The following is a 20,822-nucleotide window of genomic DNA, read 5'->3' as shown; positions in this document are numbered from 1 at the left end:
AAATGGGGAATGAACACTCTTGCACCGCACATGATGGAAATATTTAACATCATTCAGCAAGGATTCCCAAGGGACTTGACAACTAGCCTAGCAATACCCCTTTTTAAAAGTAGAGACATTAATAATCCTTCCAATTATAGAACCATTATGATCAATCCTTTGTTTGCAAAGCTTTTCGGCGGCATGGTAGAAAATAGAATCAGTGAGTGGGCAGAAGTAAAAGAAAAGAGGGCAACAGGACAAGCGGGTTTTAGGCCGAAACATTCTACAGTGGATCATGGTATCATGTTGAGACACATTGTTGAAAAGGTTTGGGAGGACAAAGAAGAAGCATTTTGTTGCTTTGTTGACTTCAAAAAGGCATTTGACACGGTCCCTAAAGATAAGTTGTGGCATAGAATGGAAGAAATTGAAATTCCTTTGCGATATAGTGTCGTTGTCCATAGACTTTATGAAGAGGTAAAAGCCAAAATTAGAACCTTGGCAGGCATTTCAAAAAGCTTTAGAAGTGACATTGAAGTCAAGTAAGGTTGTCCTCTATCTCCTACTCTTTTTGGCTTATATATTGATAAACTGGAAGAGTGGATAAATCTGCAAGGTGGAGATGGTGTTCGGTTGGGGAAGTTTGTGATAAAGCTTCTTTTATATGCGGATGATCTTGTATTGATTCTAAATCAGCCCATAGATTGCAAATGCACCTATATGCCCTTGAGCATTTTTGTAGAGAAGTGGGGATGCAAGTCAATACTAGCAAGACCAAAATAATGATTTTCTCTAATAAAAGGAAGCATAGCCAACATGCATTCCTCTTTGAAGGCAATATTGTTGAAGAAGTAAATGAGTACAAGTACCTCGGGATTGATTTCAACAACAAACTTAATTGGGAGGTCTGCAGAAAGAAGAGAATTTTAGGAGGGTGGAAAGCATTATATGCTCTTCAAAACAGATGTAGAGAGGCAGATTTATGGGATTGGAAAACAACTAAAACGCTTTTTGGACTCCTAGTTTGTCCAATGATGTTATATGGGTGTGAATTGTGGGCTAGCAGCACCCGTGTCTCAAAATGGAAACAAGTTGAGAAAATCCAAAAACAATTGATCATGAGCAAGTTCAAAATAATAAAAAAAAAATGGTATCTTATGAGATAATGTTGAGTGAAACAGGAGCAACTCCCATCGAAGCAATTGCTATGGTGCACTCATAAGATATCTAAAAAGAATTGAGCAAATGGGAGTAGGTAGATGGCCTAATGTTATCTTCAATGAAAATATGAGTGGAAGAAAGAAAACATGAATGAAACAAAACTACATATGGATGCAAAAATGGAATATCTATTTCAATGCATGTCCCACAAATAGCAAGGAGCTAAAAGATTTTGTTATGGAGAAGTTTCGTAAACGGGGATGGGGAAAAGAGTTGGGTAGAAAGAAGAAATATTACATTGAGGAATCCAACTCTAAGTGTGATCTACAACAAAAAGAGTTTATTGGAGCTAGCATTCCATGGAGGGAAAAGGTTCTTATTGCTCAATTAAGAACCAACTCGCATCAACTTCGATGTGAAACAAGGCGGTGGAAAAGGCCTAAAGAAGCTTGGGAAGAACGGGGGTGTACGTTTTGCATGTCTGGGGCAGTGGAATCGGAAAAACATTTCATTTTGGAATGTAATACATTCAAAGACATCAGAGAAAGTTATGGGAATATGCTAGCATCAATTTCTTGGCATTGTCTTTTCAGTGAGGGGATTGTTGGAAAGTTGGGTCAATTCATCATCAATTTGAACAAAAAAATGATTAAATTACAAAAGACGAAAAACATAAAACTAATAATCCCATAAACTATTTTTAGTCTCGTGGACGTTAAAATATCGTTTCCTTTCCTTTCATTTTGATCCATTTTCTGATTTTGGTGACATCTACATACCCACATCAATGTGGCACTCCATCTCCCATTCTACTTACGACTGTTAAGTCTCCAAAACCAAGTGATAGGCAGTGAGCGGTGTTTGGGTTCCGTGACATAACCATGTCCACATCGTGTCACTAAGCACATTACCTCCCCAATGTGAACCAAAGAGATAAGAGCGGTGGATAGCAAGCAGCAGTAGGGTTCCATGTTGGAACTGCGGCTGGATCGGCCCCTCTTCACCCGTGCACTCATACAACATGTTGAACTTTCAGCGACAAGTGGTAAATGGTGATAAAACCACGTGGCCTCCTCCTCACCTCGACAAGACATTATAAAGGGGCCCACTTCTGCGTTTAGGCCATGCCACCCAAGGTTGTCATTACCTGCGGCATTCAACAGTGAAAAAATGGAAAGGGGCAGTGAGCGGTGGGAGGTGTCAATCTCCACGTGGCCCTACCACGTCAGCAGGGTGTGGGGCGCACTTGGCCTGTCCGCATCATGTTCTGCAACCTTTTCGCGTTATATTCGTTTATGCCCAATCTAGTGTTACAACACAGCATTAGTGTTTAACCACTTTGGGCGTTAGATCCTCGAATCCATCCTTCACATAACGTAAATTCGATCTTTCTCCGTATTTGAATCTCTAGATCTGCCACAAGGAAATCTGGCACTGGAGACAAATGTCCTTTAAAGTGATATTCGGCATCACAGCGTATCTAGGCCATGCTCATGAGAATTTTCTTACCCAACCCGGACCCCCGAATGTCTGGATTTTTGTAAGAACGTTAAGGGTAAGGGAACAAGGAAAATGCACAAAATCTCTATAGGTACGGACAGTTGCCTAAAACACCAAATTTCTGAGAATGATCACCTCCACAATAAAAGAGAAGTGTGGCTCTTAAAGTTAAAACCACCAAAGTTCAAACATTCTAGCTCTATTATCTATTCCAGGTTAGCTAACTTCATCATTGAGATAGGATTTTTTTATTCGTTAGCAAGAAGACATACATGTTTATATAATTACACAAGAAGACCCTAAGCCATATCTATACAACGATATACATAAGTATGCATAAAATTGTAGGATCGTCACATTATTCATCGACTAAGTGGACCTTAACTCTAATTAGACATTCATCTAACACACAACATATAAATTGAACTCTAATAAGTAAGATAACCTACAATCATGGTTATGGCAATGAGCTTCCCAAACTCATAAGCATATAAGATAATTGAGAATTTATGAAATAACAGGTTAGCCATGAGTTATTTTCAAACCCCTAGTCGTGAGCATATCAAACAACCTATAATACATTAAGAAGGAAGTAATCACATAACTCAAACATCTATTAGCGCCATGGACAACCAAGATAGTTAGCCAACCATGAATACTCAATGAGTTATGCATTTATTTCATGGTTGTAGCAGGGCCATACATTAGCCAATCAACATAACAACATAGTGAAAATCCATAAATCAATATTCATCAACTTATATATTAATCTGAGTGAGATAGATTAACTGGAAATTGAGGGAGGGACTTTAACTCTCCACCTAACCATAGGCTAGCTACACTACAATATTTCTTGCAATTAACCACCCCTAAGGCAGATCCAAAGTCTGAGGGGATGCTTGTTCAAGGGAATCACACCAAGGGCAAGGTCACACACTCAAGAGGTGGAGTCCATTGTCCATGTCGCTTATCTAATGCCTATGGAAATAAGTGCCACAATGACTCCCTCACTCCTTCAAGCTCATTCACAGGGCTTGAACCCAATTTCCAATCTAGTTCACCTTTCGGTTTGGCTCTTTGAGTGCCTTGCTCTTTCTCTACCCAACTTTATTACCAACCCCCTCCGCTGCTACTCAGCAACCACTCTCCTTCTCCATAGGCTACCTAAGAGAGTGTCTACGTCCATCATTCGACATAGAATTCCTTCCCTATTCTCGCCAATGGCTCAATGCCCCCTTTCCTCTCCCTTCTCCTTTGTTCTGTGAAAACTGATTTTTTTATGTCATTTACTCTCTTCCGTCCAATCACGTATTTTCATATGTTAGGTGGTTGTTCGATCGGTTATGCCACCTCCTCCCTCTTCAAGTGAGGGCACCATCTCCACTTCTCCACTATGTTTTCCGGAGTTTTTGGTTCCCTTTTTGCTCAATCACGTTTTAATACGTGCCAGTTCAGGTTGCTAGTTGGCGAGGGAAATGTTAATGAGATTAAATGCAGTCAGTATATGCCTACCCAATAGGCGAGCAACAAGCACGTCACAAGCGACTAACACGCACGCAACAAGAAACCCCCTTATAACATTGTATCTGTGTGTCCCTTCGTTCATGCTGGAAAATTAAAATTCATATTTAATTTATTTTATGTTTACAACATAATATCTCAACCAACCATGTCCTCCACACTAGCATTATACAATCACGATTTTAACATTACAACAATAGGGGTAATGTGAGGAATGTTACAGCCTAGCTTATTCTATACAAGTAAAATCCATATCCACATGGATCTGACTATATGCAATTATGTACTTGCTTTTCATTTATGTGCTCTTGAAGTGGAATTTTCCTAATGTGTTTTTGATATGTTTTAGCAATGTGAACCCCCAAAATTGAAGGGGAAGGTTATGCATCGTCACCCATACTAGAGTAGAGAAGAAAGAATTTGTGGATGAATCAAAAGCTAGAATCCATGACCTCATCCATAACCTTCCTTTGCCTAAAACCATGTGCATGATTTGAGGATAGGGCATATTTTTTTAAATCAAAATCAATAATGAAAATATATTTCATACAAGTGTAAATAAAGGCTTCTTCCTCAATCTGCATCTTCCAAGTCAAAGAGATCTAATTTTGTAATTCTAAAAGTTTTGATGAGAGACCTTTGAATTTATAGATGAACCTATTTTCCTTAAAGAAATTACAATGTTTCATTGCTTCAATTGCCATTAGATTAGAAAGGGTGGAGCTTCAATGACCATTTTAACTTGCACAGACTAGGAATCAAGTAGTGAAACCTCCACTTGATCACCTTTAGGGGGGTATATTTGAATGTAGTCCATAATTTGTTGAATTTCCACGATCTGGGTCTACGGTAGAATCTTAGAATCTTTGACGCTACCGAACCAAGAATCTCAACAAAAGCTACTTTGCATAGCAGAAAATATAAAGCAGTAAATCACACATGCACAAGTATAGACAATTTTTAACAAAATAATATACAATAATGTACAACCCAATCTTCGTTATATTAAACCAATCTGAATAATACAACAGTCTATGGAATACAAGATACCATGACAATCATGTTGCAGACTATATGTCGTATCTTGTCATGTCGGTCCTTCGCTCCCGATCTTCTCTCTAGCTGCCACTTAGTCCATCAAAGGAAAACACATAAAGTCTCCAAGAGGGTTGGCACCTATCATTGTTGCATGTCACTTCTGCTACAATGAACACAGGTTGATCCAATCTACTCTCTAGGATGGTCAATACCTGAGCTTTAATTTTCCAGTCTAGTAGCCTCTTTTGTCTGCCAGAGAGCTACACATTAGGCTCGAAACTTCACCCAACGCAAAGTTATCAATGTCCTTCTTGTCCCACTAATCTAGGGCTACTTTAGGCTATAAACACGTCACCCTCCAACAAACCAATGATGCCTAATACACCCACTCCAAGATCTACTCCTAGGAGGGACTTTCAACCATCAAGACAAGTCCTCCAAATGGCTCTCATAGGGTTCTACAAATTCTCATCCAAACTAATCCAAATACTAGGATCCAACATAAGACAAAATTCATTCAGACACATCTTTTGACTATTGTTCCAAACTGAAGTGAACTATTGTGATGAGGTTCCCTGGTTAGGGCTTCCAACATCCACTTGTCAGCGCACTAATTTACCCTCAATAAGCCTCCTACAGCTGCGGCATAGTCTCTCCTTCTTGTTGGTGTCCAACGCTAGAATATAGGACTAAAACTAGCCCCTATACACACCCTACAGGCCACTTTTCAGAGCTCAGCCTACCTGCAATATCTCCTGTGCAATTTGTTGCCCAAACAATGTTGAACCTTGCCACAAACAGCTCAGAAATAGCCTCTAGTAATGCGACCTTACTACTTGTTCACTTGAACTTCAAAACAATCATGAGAGTTACCCTAATGTCCCTCCTTTCCTCGTTGAAGTTTCCCTAACCTACGACCCAAAAACATAGACCCTTCTCCTTCCTTGAACGAGCTATCTTCTCCTTCTACGCTACCTTGTATTGCTCTTTGGATGTGCATCTAAATGAATCAATTCACCTCCTATTTATACACTTAAAGGAGGGCTTCATTGGAAGAAAATATGGGCTTGTAAAATTGTCATTAGCCTTTTAATCATTAGGTCGACTTGACCATACATGTGCAAAACCCAACCATATACTTCAAAAATTCATAACTCCATTTCTACAACTTGAAATAGGATGATTTTCATTGCGTCGGATTCGTCACAACGAGAGCTATTATCCTCATCCATCACATCTCGAAATGTGTCAATGATTTTGGTCCAATCACGATGGGTGCAAAACCCCAACCTTGGGTTCCAAGCCCACAAGTAACTCTTGTGGTGCTCCACCCTCCAAACCCCGAACCCTAGGGCTTGGAGTACCTCCCAAGCTATTCAAAAATCTAAACTCCCTCTTAGTGAGGAAGGTACTTCCAAGACTAAGAAGTAACTCATCATACCCATCACTACTTGCAACATTCGCCCAACTCTTGGCGCTCACCACTGCAGCGATTCATGTAGCATGAACTACGCCTCTCTCAAAAGTGTCGTTGTCACTTGAAGCATCCTTCTTCTTCTTCTTCCTCTTCTCCTGTATCGCTTTCCAATCCCTCAATGATTCCTTCTTGGAAAATGTGAAAGCACCCTTGCTTCCCACTAACCATGCCCTTTTCTTGGGCTGCAAAGTCTACCTCTGAACCTGCAAACTCCCGCTAGAATTCAACTCCCTCTGAGCCTCTAGAACCTAGACTTTCTTCTCGGGAACCTGTACCTACCCCTTTAAAGCCTGCACCTACAACTACTTCTCTAGAACCTGCACCTGCTCCACCTGCTTCTTCCCATGATCCATAGGCTTGTCTGTCAACCTGTATAGACCATGCTCTCTAACTTCAAGCACAATACCCGTGGAGCTAGAGCCTCTAGGTCTAAGTCTTGCCTTCCCATCTTGGAACAAGACCTCAAACCCCTTCTTCTTGATCATCAACACAGATATCACATTATATCTAAGTCCTGGTACAAACAGTACATCCTGGACCCTGGACCCACATCACTCGTCATGTCTCCATTTTGAATGGCACAACTCCCGATCCTTGGATCTCCTTCCGACTCTTGTCGCCCAACACCATGTGCAACTTCGAGTCCCATTCAACTAGAGTCTCAAAAACCTCTTGTGACCCTGTCATATGTTTCGACGCACCATTGTCCACATACCATCCATCCTCATCGATAGTACCTTGCGAGAAATGAGAGATCATAGCAAAGTCCTCCTCCAATCTCCTAGTGAGAGCATCTATCTCAGTAGAAGTGGCAACACTGGTGACCTACTTCCCTTTCTTCTTCTCGTCATCTCCCTTCTTCTTCATCGGACATCTCGACGAAAAATGACCCATTTTTCCACAATTAAAACACTTGAATTTACTCAAGTCCTCCTTTTGCTTACACCCTTCATTCGTGTTGCAAGTGTCATGTCATCATTTGAAGCCCTCTTCTTTGGATGAAGATCCTCATCTTGTAACTCTTCCTTAATGAAGTTGTCCCACATCCTATTCTAGTCTAGCAACTTCTCTCTAGAAACAATCCCCTTGATGAAGGGTTTCCATTCCTCGGTGAACCCTTTCAAAGCAATCCTCACCATATCAGAATCTGAAATAGTCACACCAACAAAAGCAAGCTCATCTTTGACCTGAGAAAATCTCGTCATATACGAAGTCACTCCTTCACCCTGTATCATCTTGGTGGACTTTAACTTATCCTCCAATACCAATACACAGTTCTCATTCTTATTCTGGAACAAATTCTAAAGAGCCATCCACATCTCATGTGCAGTGTTCTTCCCGAACAAATGAGGTATTAGGGGATCCTTCACACCATCAAGGATGATCAATCTCGCCCTCGTATCTAAATCCTCATACACTTCCAGCTCCTTTGGGTCAGTTGGCTTCTTGATGGCTTTCTCGGCAAACTCCCAGATGTTATTGATCTGCAAGACCAACTTGATCCTTTCCTTTCATGGACTATAGTTGGACAACCCTTCCAACCTGTCCTCATACCAGAGACCAGCCTGTAACTTCGACATTGTCACCTACAATGTGACCAACTCCCTCTTAAGTTGTACTTCTTTGTGCACAACTCTGATTCACCCTCTTCCAAAGTAGCCTAGACACGCTTTGATACCATGTTGAATTTCCACGATCTTGGGTCTAGGATAGAATCTTAGAATCTCTGACGTTACCAAACCAAGAATCTCAACAAAAGCTACTTTGCACAACGGAAAATATAAAGCAGTAAATCGCACATGCACAAGTATAGACAATTTTTAACAAAATATTATACAATAATGTACAACCCAATATTCGTTATATTAAACCAATCTTAATAATACAACAGTCTATGGAATACAAGATACAATGACAATCATGTTGTGGATTTTATGTCGTATCTTATCATCTCGGTCCTTCATTCCCGATCTGCCCTCTGGCTGCCCCTTAGTCCATCAAAGGACAACACATAGAGTCTCCAAGAGGGTTTCCACCTATCATTGTTGCACGTCACTTCTACGACAATGAACACGGGCTTATCTAATTTGCTCTCTAGGTTAGCCAATACCTGAGCTCCAATATGTGAATCTAGTAGGCTCTTTTGTTTGCCAAAGAGCTACACATCAGGCTCCAAACTTCACCCAATGCACAGTTGTCAATGTCCTTCTCGTCACGTTGATCTAGGGCTACTTTGGGCTATCAACATGTTGCCCTCCAACAAACCAATGATGCCCAATACACCCACTACAAGATCTTCTCCTAGGAGGGACTTTCAACCATCAAGACAAGTCCTCCAAATGGCTCTCACAGGCTTCTTCAATTCCCATCCAAATACTAGGATCCAACACAAGACAAAATTCATTCAAACACACCTTTTGACTGTTGTTCCAAACTGAAGTGGACTACTGTGATGAGGCTGCCTAGTTAGGGCTTCCAATAGCCACTTGTCAGCCCACTCATTTACCCTCAACAAGCCTCCTACAGTTGTGGCATAGTCTCTCCTTATTGTTGTTGCCCAACGCTGGAATATAGGGCTAAAGCAGCCCCTATACATGCCCTACGGCCCATTGTTTAGAGCTCAGCCTACCTGCAATATCTCTTGTGCAATCTGCTGCCCAAACAGTGTTGAACCTTGCCACAAACACCCTCACAAACAACTCAGAAATAGCCTCTAGTAATGCGGCCTTATTGTTGGTTCACTTGCACTTCAAAAAAGTCATGAGAGTGACCCTAACGTCCCTCCCTTCCTCACTGAAGTTTCCCTAACCTACGGCCCAAAAACAGAGACCCTTCTCCTTCCTTGAACGAGTTACCTTCTCCTTCTATGTTGTCTTGTATTTCTCTTTGGATGTGCATCTAAATGAATCAATTCACATCTTATTTATACACTTAAAGGAGGGCTTCATTAGACATCAATATTGGATTGTACAGCTATCATTAGCATTTTAATCATTACGCCGACTTGACCATGCATGTGCAAAACCCAACCATATACTTCAAAAAATTCATAACTCCATTTCTACAACTCGGAATCAGATGATTTTCGTTGCGTCGGATTCATCTCGACGAGAGTTATCATCCTCATCCATCACATGTCGAAATGTGTCCATGGTTTTGGCCCAAATCACAATGGGTGCAAAACCCCAATATTGGATTCCAAGCCCACAAGTGACTCTTATGGTTCTCCACCCTCCAAACCCTGAACCCTAGGGCTTGGAATACCTCCCAAGCTACTCAAAAATCAACATAATTTAGTGAAGGGAAATACCACAATGTTGGAGGATCCAAGTTTAGGGATTGAGGATACAAGGGAGAAACTAGACTAGATCATGAGAGGATGTTGAAACATTTTGTCATAGATGTAGCTTGCTCTAGAGATTGCATTGAATAAGTGACCTACATGAGACCAAAGGATGATGGATGGATTAATAGGTGGACTACGTGAGTAGAGGCTTGATGTTGGGAGGAGATCAAGTTAGACAAGATTGTTGAAACAAGGCAAATGAAGCAAAAAGAGGCCATTGTGATGGCATCGATGCAACTACATTAAAAACCCTAGATGCTTCATGCATAGCTTCCATTATGTAAGATTATATATCATAAATTCATAAGAAACCCTTGCAAGCAAATCCCTAGGTGCTTTGTCACATTTTGTTGACGGTACCATGTGAACCTATTGATGTTGATTATGATGCCTAACCCAATAGGGATATCAAGTGAGACATGCATAAAAGTAACTAGCCCAATGGGTCAACTCAAGACCTCCTATATGAAGATCGAAAAACTCAATCACTTGACCTATCCTATTCGACTCCTATTAATATATGTTATATATGTTGCACTGATAATTTAAAAATGTCTAGATTTGTTTATTGTGTCTAAAGAAGCATTTTAAAACCCAATCTAAGTACAAGTGTAATGTGCAAATCCCTAGGTGCTTTGTCACGTTTTGTTGCGGTACCATGTGAACATATTGACGTTGATTGTGATGCCTAACGTAATAGGGATATCAAGTGAGACATGCATAAAGGAAACTAGCCCAATGGGTCAACTCAAGACCTCCTATATGAAGATCAAAGAACTCAATCACTTGACCCAATCCAAGTAGAAGCGTGATGTGTCTCATAAAATAAAAATAACCAAATAGTAATTAGAAAATATAAAAATATTTTTAGACTAACCTAAACATGAAAATTAAACCTTTTACATCTATCAAGTGTTGAGAATGATCAAATCCCTTGAGGTGAAAGGCTCGCATTCTTACGCCCTCAAAATTATTTAAATTGGGATTTGAGACATTAATTCTTAATAAATCCTTGATTAAGATGGAGCTAAACTAGTTATATCCCGCTCCATTTAAATAGCTCATCGTTATACAAAGACTAAATAGTGTATTTTATAAATCTTTAAACATGGGATATATAAACAAAAGAATTTATTAATTGAGATTAGAGTTGCATTTTGCAACCTACATAGATGTATAATGTTAGAGAGCACATGTGTGGGTGTGTGTGTGGCTAAATGGGTTAGCTCAAGTGGGTGAGTGTTGTGAATTACGAGTAGGAGCTCATGTGCAACATCCCCAGTTTTGGCCCCTACTTTTTGTAATTTTTAATGTAACTCCAACATTAGCATGAGGAAACCATGGTTGGTGAAACTATGTGTAACATTTGTTATTTATTTATTAAAACAAATTAAATAGTTTGAGGAATGATCTAAATTTATGAAGGGAATAAAATGATACACAAATTTATAACCAAAACACAAAGATATAGTGAAACTTAACTTCTCTTAATAAATGGAAAATGTTGAAATTGTATAAATGCAAAATGAAAACTAAGCAGCTCGAATGGTGATAGCTTATCTCTAAGAAGAGATGTGACAGCTACACGCCTTTGCCCAAATGTCTTACAATGAGGCCCAGAGGCTCTTTTATCATAAATAGGCAATGTGAAACCTTAAACATCCAAAAAGCTAACCTCAAGAGGTGAAGAATCAAAGGCTTGTGGGCCCCAATGGGTAAGTTGGAACGTCAACTTCTCAAGGTCGTAACTTTAACATACAATCCTTGTTTGGTGCACACAATAGCTCGTTGGAATTTTTTGTTTGAGAAGTGAAACTTCTGACCATACTCAAAATTTATAAATTACAAGTGCCCATTTCCCCAAAAAACGACATTTAGGGCTTTAAAACAGCTCTAGAAGTTCAGGACCTAAAAACTATAGAAAATTGTGTTGAGCCAGTGGAATAGGTGGATGGCCACCGATATCCACCTAGGTTGATTCTCCCCCTTAGGAAACAATAGTCTCCATTGCATTGAGTGTCTCCATTAGATGGGGAAACTTTTATTGAACTTGGCCCCTAGTGAGCCACTTGCCTTGGTGCGGGAGATGACTTGCTTTCATAACCTAATACAGCGGGATCCTCTTTTGGCGAGTGCTCTTAATTTGTGTGTCCACAATCTGATCAATTATGGCATATTCAATGTAATCTAGGTTGAGCTCTGTTGGTGTCAACTACTCTGTGATTTATGATGTGTCCAGCAATGGTGGAAAGTATGGCCAAAAACGGTTCACATTTACCATTGGGTGCAAACAAGGGGGTATACTTAGATCAAAAGCATTGTCACCCACAGCGTTGGCGATGGTGTAAGGTCCATAGCAGAGTAGTCGAAGCTTCCGACAAGCCCCTCCAAGACGTTCCTTCTGCAAATGCAACCAAACCTTGTCTCCAACTTAAAACTTGTGTAACGCCCAGTGGTGATCATAGCGTTGTTTGTACTTAGTAGCAGCTTTTTGCAAGATATCATGGACCTGTTGGAAGATGTGCTAAATTCACTCACTAAGCTTGGTAGCTTTGTCAGCGTCATATTGAACATGAGAAAAGTATGTATGTGTAGTTGTAAGGGGCAATGCAACATTAATGGAACCAAATTGTTGAAATCCCTAGCCCACATGAAAGGAGTTGTGGCCAGTTGAGCTATGGAGAGCTCAGTTGTAGTTATGTTGAACAAAAGGGAAACTCTAATCCCATGTGCATGGATGCTTGGAGTTGTACATGTACAAAATGTGCACGATGATGTTGTTGACAACCTCTATCTGGATATTAGTCTAAAGGTGGAAGGCAGTGGATTTTCTGAGCTTGGTGTCCAACAATGACCAGAAGCTCGACCAAAATGTGCTTAGGAACCTACCATCCCGATCTGATATGATGGTCTACAGGATCCCAAAATGTACCCACACTCGTTAGAAGAAGAGCTTGGCAGTGGTTTTGTTGTGATACTCTTCTTACAAGCAGTCAGAATAAATCTTTGAAAAATTGTTAATGACCACAAACACAGTGATTACCATGGTTGGTAGAAGGAAGGTCACACATATAGTCCATTGAGATGGATTCCCAATATCATATAGGAGTATGCAGAGGGATGTACAAGCCTTGCTTCTTAATGGTTAGTTTGGCAATGGCGCAGGAGGTGCAAGACCTAATATACTTGCCAACATCTTGTCAAAATTTGGTCCAACTAAAATACTTCTACAGCACTGCCATTGTCTTCCCCATACCAAAAATCCATGTTACCTGAATGTAAGGTGAGTCGCATATCAGCTTGGCACGCTTGCTTTAAGGAACACAAAGTTGTCTGAGGTAGCACAATAATGCATCTTGGAGGTGGAAGTTTGGAACTTGTCTCCCTGCCATCGACATTTGGCATGTGGCAGCGAATTCTGAGTCATTAAAGTTGTGGCCATCCAAAGATCTCATGCCACAAGAGTTGAGAATTGTGGTCAGTGCCACAACCAAGGGCTAACTGAGGCAGTGTGCGACATCATTGTTGCTACCCTTCTTGTATTTGATGTTCAAATGGAATTGTTGCAGATATGTGGACCATTTTGATGGGGATCGCTCTATAACATCCCTTGTGTTTATATAAATTGAAGAGGCCTGTGATCTGTGTGAATAATCGTCTCTTCCCCAAAATATAATGTTTCCATTGTCGACAGGCTTGCACGATGAAATACATCTCCTTATCATAAGTGGGGTATCTCCTAATAGTATCAAAGAGTGTTTCACTAGGATAGGCCACTAGATGTCCTTCTCGAATGAGAACTACACCAACAACATAGTCAGAAGCATCTGTCTCAATCTTTAATGGTCGTTGCAGGTTTGGTAAGGTGAGGACTAGTGTAGAGCAAAGGCGATGTTTCAATTCATTGAATTCCTTCTATTGTGACTCAAACCAAAGATATGACCAACCATTCAAAAAGGCCCTCCTTAGACTTGAACGCAGTTCCACACATCAATTGGTTCTATTGGGATTTGGTGGCAGCTAGACTTCAAATCAATCTTACTCTTGACCCCCTTGAGCTAGTCAAGAAGGTCCTCAATCTGAAGAATCAGGTACAGATTTCTCACTGTGATTTTGTTCTAGGTCGAATAATCAATGCAAAGTCATCAAGTCCCATCTTTCTTTTGACACAAGTACAATTCGACTTCCACAAGGTGAGGAACTCAATCGAGCCCTTTGTAGAGTAGCTCTTGGATTTGTCGTTTGATTTCCTCGTTTTCCAGAAGAAAGTGGTAGTAGATTGGCCCATTGGGTAGAGGTGCATTTGGGGGCAATTCGATTGAATGTTTGACATGATAATACAGAGGTACCCTAGTGGATGACGAGAAAATGTCTCTTTATTCTTCCACAACCTTATTCACTTGCCTTTGTTGCATGGAGGAACCTTGTGTGGAAGCCATGGATATGGCCACAATCTTCTCCTACTTTGAGAGAGAATTAAAAAAAATACAAATTTCTCAATCTAGGAGATGACCTTACTATATTGCTTAACAAATATCAAAGAAATGGCACTAAGCAAGGCTCATATATAGCATGACGCTTCCACAAGTATGGTTGGCCTAACAGAACATCACAAACTTAAAAGGATCAACACCATACAATACCTTGTCCTTGAAAGGTATGATGTTGTAGGACATGTGACACTATTGGTTGATGCAAAGATCTCGCCTTTGGTGGAGCCACTTGATGGTGTATGGTTGTGAGTGTGGTGTTGTTGACAATGCCCAACTACTTAATGACCTCTGTTGAAATGAAGTTCCTTTGACTCCCACTATCGACGATGAATGAAAGAGACATTAGGGCACACACCAAAACCAATTCAAATCTCATGTCCCCCGCACCACTTGCACAATAGTATATGGCTTTCCCACAAAAAAAATGGACAATAGGAAACTTTACATGTTACAATCACAATCACAATCACAAAAATAAGAAGCCTTTAAACTCTTGGGAATTAATTTGAAAGTTTAAATAACTACACTTCCAAAATAAATCAATGGTACTTTAGCAATTGTGAGCTTAAAAGGATTTAGACTAGCATAGATTCATTTTAGTCATAGATATATTGAGTATAAGAGGAATCAAAAACACTTACAAACTTCTTGATCATTGGTTGATTAAAGGTTAAATAGAACTATACTAATTTATTTTTCCTTTTATGTAGACTCTATTATCACATTAGATGTTAAACACCAATTTCTTTCTATTTTAGGTTCGCGGTGAATTTATGTGAACGTAAATTGAAAAAGAAAGAAAACATTTGGCCATTGTGAATTTTGTGTTTGGAAAACAAGGGTAAACATCAAATTCCATTACCACCGTCACCATGCTACCACCACATCAAATTTATCAAAGGACTCCCAAATATTTAGAAACTTGCCATAGAAATCCCTGTAGGGCAAATAGTTAATTTGACTTTGTACCCCCTTTTCACATTATTACGTTTCATAAGGCATGCATCACAACCTTGCTCAAATCTCATCTCCCCACATCTCCCCACACCACTTGAATGAACGGTGAAATATGTTTCAACAAAGGCCACACAAAAGGAGTAGTATTACCTAACTACCACCCACAATTACAAAAATGGAAAGCCCTTCTAACTTTGGAAATCATTGTACAATTGTGTATTATTAGAATTCTACAACAAATCCGTAATGTTACTTTCACAATTATGAATTTCAAATAATTAACATTACTTTTACAATTATGAATTTCAAATAATTTAATAGCTTAGATTTAATGACAAGCCAGATCAGCTGGATCATTCTTTGTAACTCATTTCTATTGAAAACACTCCTTGTGGATTGCTTGAGTTTTTGTTGACATTTTTCTCGTCCTCTACACATATTTTGCTCGGTTTGCTTCTTGTTTCGTTGGGAGGCTATTTCAGGATTAGACAACATTCTGAAAGCACACTAACTTGCATTATTGAACCTGCTTTAGTCAAGTGAACTCATTGTCACTTGCATTAAAAATATTCTTTATTGATATCTCTGGTGTCACTATGATTTTTTCTCTTCCTCTAGACTTATTTTGCTTGTTTTGCTTCTCGTTTGTTGAACGGTTATTTTCAGTTTGTTATTTCTTAACCACGCATCAATAGGGAAAAAATCTAAGCACTGAACCACTAAGTACAATTTGACAAGTTTCTTTCAAGATTCTTTGTCTTCATTTCAACCAAGTTTAAATTTGTAATGTTTAATATTTGTTGTTTTCTTGCACAGTTAAACAGATCTTACATTTTTGTACTCCATCATGCACCTGTTTCCCTCTAGGCTGTGCACATTAATAACTATTTTATTTCATTAATGCAAAATGTATTTTGATTCAATGCCGATTGGTAATTATTTTATTTCATTAATACTGTGCACATTGGTAACTATTTTATTTCATTAATGCAAAATATATTTTGATTCATTATTTATATAAAGTATGTGGATTGAATATATAACTTGATTCTTTCCCGTCTGAGTCTGACCCAAAATCATTAACATAGTAATGTCACATCTCAACTACTATACCACAACGAAACAGATAGGTTTCTTTATATCGTTTTAATTCTAAAGATGTAAGCAGTAACTAAAAATGCCTTCTACTTCTTCTCAAGAAGCATATGAATATTTAAGCGTTTTTAATTCTTCCTTATCCAAAGACGTATATCTAAGATGTTTTCTAGTTTCTTATTGAAAATGTAAAAAAAATTGTCTCGTTTGAACAACACAGCATTACAAAAATGAGTACCCTCGTTGTAACTTATTGCGAAATTTTGCAAAGACTGTCACAGCAGATATTATGCCCATCTATACTTCAATTCAAAGATAGCTGTTGGCAAACTAGGCCTACTCTTGTTCCATAAATATATTTTGTTATTGTCTTGAAAGTATCATTTATGAGAATATTAAAATCTAAACTCGTCACCATGTCTGTGTTGATACAATATAGATTTTTTACATGGGAGAATTTGTTAATCCCCACAACAGGGCATCGTTACTGCTTAAAATTTTTACCTTGACATCATAATCTGTTTGACGTTACGATTTAACATCAGCACAGTTGCTAACATTATATTAAAAAAGCAACAGTTGGTACAACAAACTCAATAACCCCTTTTTCATGGTGAGTCGCTAGGAAGGCTGGACCCAGAAAATCCATGAGAGACCTAAGTGATAAGAAGGCCAACCAAAAAAATTTCAGCAAACGCCAACCAAAGACAGCCCCACTGCTGACCCATAATAAAGTTCGTGTTGATTATATTTTGACATGTTTTCTTTTCCAAACAAGAAGGAGAAGCCGATATTCCAATTTGCGTGAAGACGCGGTAAGCCCGAATAAGTACGTTAGTGTTGCTAATGTAAATTGTTAGGAATCGGCAGCAGGAGTGCTCAACATGGTACTGTGACTCGTTAAGGATTTCAAAGAGGAGATTTGTCACAACTGCCAGAGGCACATTTTGAAGGGCATTTACATTGCAAGCAATGGAATGCCCTTTCTTTTCACCTACACGATTCACAACTCTTTGGGCTAAGGCCCCTCCTAATCCAGGGTTGGTAGTGTGCAATTTCATCACCAAAATATCTTGTCAGTCTTACTGCTTCACACAACCATGGAAGACGTGCTTCTACTTTTCGTTTTTTTTCAAATAAGAAGGAAAAGGACAAAGAAATATTGCATGTTTGAGTGAAGAAGCAGCAAGCCCAACCAGGTATTGTAATGTTATAAATTCACATGGTTGGAAATGGGGGAGGAATGCTCAACTTGATATGCAATTGTCAGAGAATTTAAAAGAGGAAATATTGTCATGACTATCAGTGTGGAATGTCATTTTTGCTCTGTAAGATTACTCTCCAACTATTCTAGAATCTTATATCTGCTCTATGTTGGTAGAAAGCTTATCTCTGTATTCATAGCCTTCCCTCTTGCTAAGTTTGCTAAGTTATTTGGAAGGGAGGTTTTTTTCTCTCCCCCGCTCTCTCTATATATATATGATGATGAAGGGTTAGTAAGCTAGAATAGCACCATTGATTTATGGCCACTTGTTGTGCAACTCTTGAAATCTCTCTCAGTATGTTTCCAAATAAAAGTTTTTATTTCTCATTTAATCTCATAACTAATGCATAGCAAAATTGAGGAGACTGTTTGGCATAGCAAAATTGACATTGTTCCAAAAGCATTGTGATGCCACAATTTTGAATTCATTATAATAATGGCCTGATAACCAAAAATAGGCACTGCAGACAAGAGATTAAGTATCTCCAATGATAAGAGCACGGAAAACCCCTAATTTCCAATAATCATCGATTATCCTACAAATGGCATTTTACCCCATGATGAATAGAGGTTTCCAATTATTTCGCTCTCAATTAAAAAATCACTCAGCTATTCAGAATTCCCTTGTTTCAAAATTCGTTAAAAAAACACAGCTGGAAATAGTGAACAAACACAGATTACGCTGGAACATAAAAAAAAACTACAAAACTGGTTTCGATAAATATAGGAGCTCAGTAACAACACCTCGATGGACAGCCAACAATCTAAGACTTGGAGGCCAAGCTAAAATTCCAGGTCATTGTCTTAAAACCATCAACCCTAAACCCAATGTAGGGCACATTCCATCCTCTTATGTTAGCACCCTCATCCTTATATGTGCAGTTTTTCAATGGCAACCTGCAAAACCAAATGCAAATTGCTTTTAGAATTATTCAGTTTGCAAATGGAGTTATCATTTACAGATGAGGTTGACACAGTAATAAGCCATCCACCACGATTCCATTCTCACTGGTCCACTCCCATTTGGGATGCTATAAAGGAAGGTCCGATATGTAATAATGGAGCAGCAAAGAGAAACAGAGAAGATTTTAAGTGACATAATGAAGGGGTGAGGCCAGGGTGGAGATCTGGGGTGCTTTAACGAAGGGATGGGGCCAAGTGCAAGTCCTACACGAATATTGGCGGAATAAAATGCTCATGCGTTGCTGTGCAGCCCTTCTGCTTCTTTTAAAATTTTGAAAATACAAACAGATCTCCAGAAAGGACAAATTTCCATGTGAAGCCCTCCTGCCTACTACATACCTTGAGCTTGCTTATCCGGGAGTCAAGCCCGCTTCCTATATTTGTCGAGATCACAGCGCAGGAAACCACAGGACTAATCACCACTCCACACGCACGGCCCAGTTCTTGTTTTGATGGCACAAATACATACGGTACTTTCTGCCCAAAAACAGAAACACAGGTTCCCAACTCAATATTTAACAATATAGCCACGGCATTCGCTTTATCTGTAATGTTTAGAGTTCAATTTTCTTACCTTAGTTTTAGCCAAGGTTGGCAGATGGAGAACAATGTCCAGAGGCTGCGTGTCCGCTGCGATTAGAACAAAGTCTGCTAACCCCTTGTGCAATGCCTTGAAAACTGCCATAGCAAAGACGCACTCAATACATCTCCCCAAACAAATAAATACTTGAAGAACTGCAGCAGTAGCCATTGAAGTTACCTTCATGTGCACCTTTCTTCAGCTGTCTGACCTCAGAAGCGTCCCGAACAACATCTATTATTGCTGTGTAGAGCTCGGCATCCGCCAGTGGCCGGGTTTTGGGATTTACATTTACTACTGCTTCTGTCTGATCACAGTAAATAAAATGACATCAATGAGATGCCGCTGCCGGAGCCTCCTATAAAACCCTAAACCCTATTTGAAAACAGAGAAAACAAAGCCAGAGAGAGAGAGGAGGATCTTACTGCCTTGTCTGAGGCATTACTTGCTGCGCATATGTGGCGAAGAAAGCTACCTTTTGCTGGTTGTCTTAACAGATGATGCAGAAGCGATGATTTGGCAATTTGTGTTCCCATTGAAACCCTTTACAAGTCAATACCAACGCTTACTCCTACTGATATAACTTCAACATTCATCTCTTAAACCCTAATCACGCTAAGATTCATATCCTCGAATCTGAAGCCCTCTCGCTCGATCAGACCTGTCTCACCTTGAAGACATTCGTTTATACCAATGCCAAAATTTTGGATTAGTGGAATCGCCACAGCAGAATTTTATTTTTTCAAAAATAAAAAATTTGGACATATATATTGAGAATGGAATAGAAAAAACCTTCATTATGGGCATTCATTATGTGCCTTGACATAATTAAAGGATAAGTAATTTTAAAGAATGGAATGGAAATAACCTTGTTTATGTGTAAATGAAGGATAAGTAATTTTCTAACCATAAATCAAAATTTTAATTTTTTTTTGGAAAAAGAAACACATAATTGGAAATTAAAGTGATCTTAATTCAAAAAATTTGGAAAGTTTTGAGAATCTTTTTAAATTGAATTGAAAATTAAAGTGATTATATTCATGGGAAAAAATATTAAATATTTTTCATTGGTTTTTAATGGAGTTTTATTTTGAAGCTATTTTGAAGGAGGAAATTTCAATATTTTTGTCTTTTTCTCAACCTTTTAAGGATATTCATTTCAGAAATTTACAATATTGGAGAAGATTAATGTTGTGTTTTTTAGTTGTAATTCTTCATTATGTGAAAAGAATTACTTAAAAGCTCAAAAAAAAATTTACATGTTGCTAGGAAAGGTAAAGAAAAGGTTGAAAGAGTGAATTAAATGATTTTTATAAAAATTGTAGAAAGGTTATTCATGATAAGGAAAAATGTTTGGAACTCCATTTTGAATAGCTTTAAAAAAGGTGAGATTATGTTGCTTATAAACATTGATAATGAAGGAAGTGAAGAAATAAGTTGGCAAG

General features: G+C 38.9%; 1 protein-coding gene across 1 annotated transcript; it reads right to left on the bottom strand.

Moving 5' to 3' along the window:
* Positions 1-18,243: 18,243 nt before the first annotated feature.
* Positions 18,244-20,095, bottom strand: LOC149249236 (13 kDa ribonucleoprotein-associated protein-like). Its single transcript, XM_089458655.1, has 5 exons — positions 19,803-20,095; positions 19,558-19,684; positions 19,372-19,475; positions 19,137-19,274; positions 18,244-18,731 (listed from the first exon to the last, which is right to left on the bottom strand). The coding sequence occupies exons 1-5, from the start codon at positions 19,911-19,913 to the stop codon at positions 18,705-18,707; spliced, it is 507 nt and encodes a 168-aa protein (XP_089314781.1). The 5' UTR covers positions 19,914-20,095; the 3' UTR covers positions 18,244-18,704.
* Between the last annotated feature and the right edge of the window lie 727 nt (positions 20,096-20,822).

Source organism: Pinus tabuliformis, chromosome 7 (genome assembly GCF_031772625.1).
Source record: "Pinus tabuliformis cultivar Carrire ecotype Pingquan chromosome 7, CPIR1, whole genome shotgun sequence".
Taxonomy (NCBI): domain Eukaryota; kingdom Viridiplantae; phylum Streptophyta; class Pinopsida; order Pinales; family Pinaceae; genus Pinus; species Pinus tabuliformis.
This window is presented reverse-complemented; position numbering and strand designations above follow the sequence as displayed.